Raw genomic sequence first — 3,247 nt, 5'->3', positions numbered from 1 at the left:
CGCCTGCACATGAGCCAGTCCAGGGGCACTGGCCATGATCCCGCTCGAAAGATTTCATGTGTCACCCGCACATGAGCCAGTCTAGGGGCACCGGCAGCGATCTCGCTCGAAAAAACCTCATGTGTCACCCACACAAGAGCCAGTCCAGGGGCACTGGCAACGATCTTGCACGAAAGATATCATGTGTCGCCCGCACATACGGAAATTTCTTTGAATGTTACCTGTATAGCCCCGTTTTGTAATGTTTATTATATCAGTTTAACATGAATTCCAATAACCGAAGAATCTATATTTCAGAGATAAAATTTGGTGAATATTGTGAAAAAGGGGATAAATGTTTAGATCATAATGCCTTTTGTTCCCCTGAAAGAAATAGATGTGCTTGCTCCAAAAATTACAAGGAAAGTGAAAAGAAATGTGTAAAAAGTAAGTAAAAAGTGGAGCTCTTAATCAATGTCCATGTGTTCATCATGTACTCTTTTGTAAGGATAGCCATGTAGTGCAATGTAGTTGCTGTTTAACTTGAGGCCAACCCTGATGCAACAAACTAGTGATCAATGGTATTCTAGCCATGACAGGCCTGCCTTCTTTTCAGGTATAATGTACATATATCTCATTATGAAGCACATTATGAGACTATGAGGTAATTTGTGTGAAATTTGGTTCCTATTTCTTGCTGATCAATCTCTATTGTTGACTTGTTGTCATGTAATACATTCATGTGTTTGTGAAAGAGATGATAAAATGGGTTTAGATTGGAATAACTGAGGACTGAAAGTCACTTTTCACATTTTAACCGAAAAATCAAATTCTTCAAGTTCTGATTAGGAAAAGGAAAATGCATTAATGTTTGTTGGGAGGAAGGTGAGAGTGGGAGGAATGTGAGAGTAGGAGGAAGGTAAGAGTGGGAAGAAGGTGAGAGTGGGAGAAATGTGACAGTAGGAGGAAGGTAAGAGTGGGAGGAAGGTGAGTGAATGCTTCTAACCAAGCTGCTTGCAAAGCTGTAAAAAGAACAACAATTATGATGCCACTACCTACAATGATGAAGGTGGTGCAGATGGTGTATTAAATTGTATATTAAAACAATGATGGAATTTCAGTATACAATACAGTATGTGTAGCATAACTTTAACTATTATTAGAGCGCTAGTGTAGCTAGAAGGGAACAGAGGGGGTGGTCTGCCCTGTGCAGCACTTTTATGGGTGTGGTGCCACTTTTGGGTCTGCTGTAGGCAATATGTACTTTTTGTGGCGGCCCAGGTGTGACAGATTGAAGGATCACCCCGGGTGGCACACACGCTAGCTACACTAATGTATTAGAATGGTGCATTGGTAGATTGGCAGTACATCAGCCTTTGATATTTAGTTGCACATCATTACATTTCGAATTTAAATCTTCCCATGGTCAGCTTTACTTTTCATTCATCTACAGTCAATAAAATAAGTTCCAGGATTCTGCTGAACCTAGAATAATCAACAGTGCCTTTCCTCATAAATATGTGGTCCCTGTGTTTACATTACGAATCATAATTAAAATTAAAAACATGCTGTCTCCTCACTGCATTATCTACCACTGCTACAATGACCTTTGCTGTCAGAACTGACAGATCTTGTGTTACTTCCATTCAGTCTTTCCTCAATTACCTCTTTCACTCTCATTACCCATAATATGTCTCCACAGGCTTCATATTAATTACTTTACCCATTCCTTTCTTGCCAAAGTGTTGGTGCTCAGGAATTCTGTCCTTGTTCATGTTTCATCTGGAGTCTGTTGACTTACAATTGTTTAAGAAGAATATTACATGGATCATCTTCCATTTGATCAACTTCCATCATGCCATCTTCTATTTGATTGGAACCTTCTATAGATCTTGTTTGTTGCTCCCAGCAGATTATCTCATAATTGTCTTTTATATTATAAGTTGCTTCCTCCTTCTTTGAACTCGTAGATTGCTGAGATATCTTTCAGTTCCATACCTCTCTTTTTCAAATTATCTTCTGCGTCTGGGACTACTTTGGTATATCAGTGTTCAAATCACCTGTCTATTCTGTTTTCTTGTAAGTCTAAAGTGAATCAGGCTTGTATGTTTGCCCGAGTGATTGGTATGCAAGGTAGCTGACATGTTTTCTTATGTTTGTGTTGTAAAATGGTTAGGTCACTTGTGCCACAAATCTCCAAGAGTCTTCATCTTTCATTCTATATTCCATAACATACTCTCTGTCTTCATTGGAATAGCCAACATCACATTGTCCAATATATCCATTAAAGTCACCGGCCATGGCAGCAAGATCAAGAAGACTAAACATAAAGATAGGTGGAAAAAATTCACCTGAATTTCACATGATATTCAATCTCACCATTATATTTTTTCTGATCTTGTTAAATAATAGTATTCTAGATATGTAAACTCAATAGAGATGGTCAAGACAATAAAGTGTAGGGCTTAATATATTGCCATATTTAACTTTGCTCTTCTTGATTCTGACTCCAAATCCATAGTGATTGAACTTATCATCTTTCTTATCCTCCAAGATTGATGAATAAATATATCAAGGTAATCCAGTCCTAAAAAATTTGGCCTTGTATCTAATGAAAAAAAATTGCCAATATTCTAAATATCTAGATACTATATGCCTTTATTACTGATATATTACATAAATTGATTCTATTGTATATTTACAGTTGTCTTTCCCTATTGGTGGCTTGGAATTATCATCGTTATTCTCCTTCTGGTTATAGCAGTTTTTGCTTATTTATTCCTCCGTCAGTTCAAACAGTAAGTATCCAATTAAATTCTAGACTTTTATATTGTTGAATCCCATACTGTTATTTTTAAAAGTAAATAATTATAGTATAAAATATTGTGTATGTTAAAGGATATTGTAATGTCATCATTATCAATATCATCATCATCATCATCATGTGGCCATTGTCCATGCTGGCATGGATATATATATATATATGGACATGTGGCAAGAATGGATGAGGATAGCTGTGTGAAAAAGTGCCACACTTTAGCAGTTGAGGAAACCTGTGGAAGAGGTAGACTCAGGAAGACCTGGGACGAGGTGGTGAAGCACGACCTTCGAACTTTAGGCCTCACCGAGGCAATGACTAGTGACCGGGACCTTTGGAAATATGCAGTACGTGAGAAGACCCGGCAAGCCAAGTGAGAGCATAAACTGGGACCTCTGCCAGAAGTGTGGCCTGCTCACTTATCCGTATCTTTACTTCATTGGACACTAA

General features: G+C 37.9%; 1 protein-coding gene across 1 annotated transcript in view; it reads left to right on the top strand.

Moving 5' to 3' along the window:
* The window catches only part of LOC106876748 (uncharacterized), a 127,858-nt gene that overhangs the window by 85,526 nt on the left and 39,085 nt on the right, over positions 1-3,247 (top strand). The window contains exons 7-8 of the mRNA XM_052978600.1: positions 298-426; positions 2,684-2,777. Of these exons, the coding sequence (XP_052834560.1) occupies positions 298-426; positions 2,684-2,777 (223 nt within the window). The remainder of the gene's footprint in view (positions 1-297; positions 427-2,683; positions 2,778-3,247) is intronic.

This window comes from Octopus bimaculoides, chromosome 2 (genome assembly GCF_001194135.2).
Source record: "Octopus bimaculoides isolate UCB-OBI-ISO-001 chromosome 2, ASM119413v2, whole genome shotgun sequence".
NCBI classification, from domain to species: Eukaryota; Metazoa; Mollusca; class Cephalopoda; order Octopoda; family Octopodidae; genus Octopus; species Octopus bimaculoides.
Note: the sequence above shows the minus strand (reverse complement) of the source record. Positions and strands in the feature narration are given on the sequence as shown.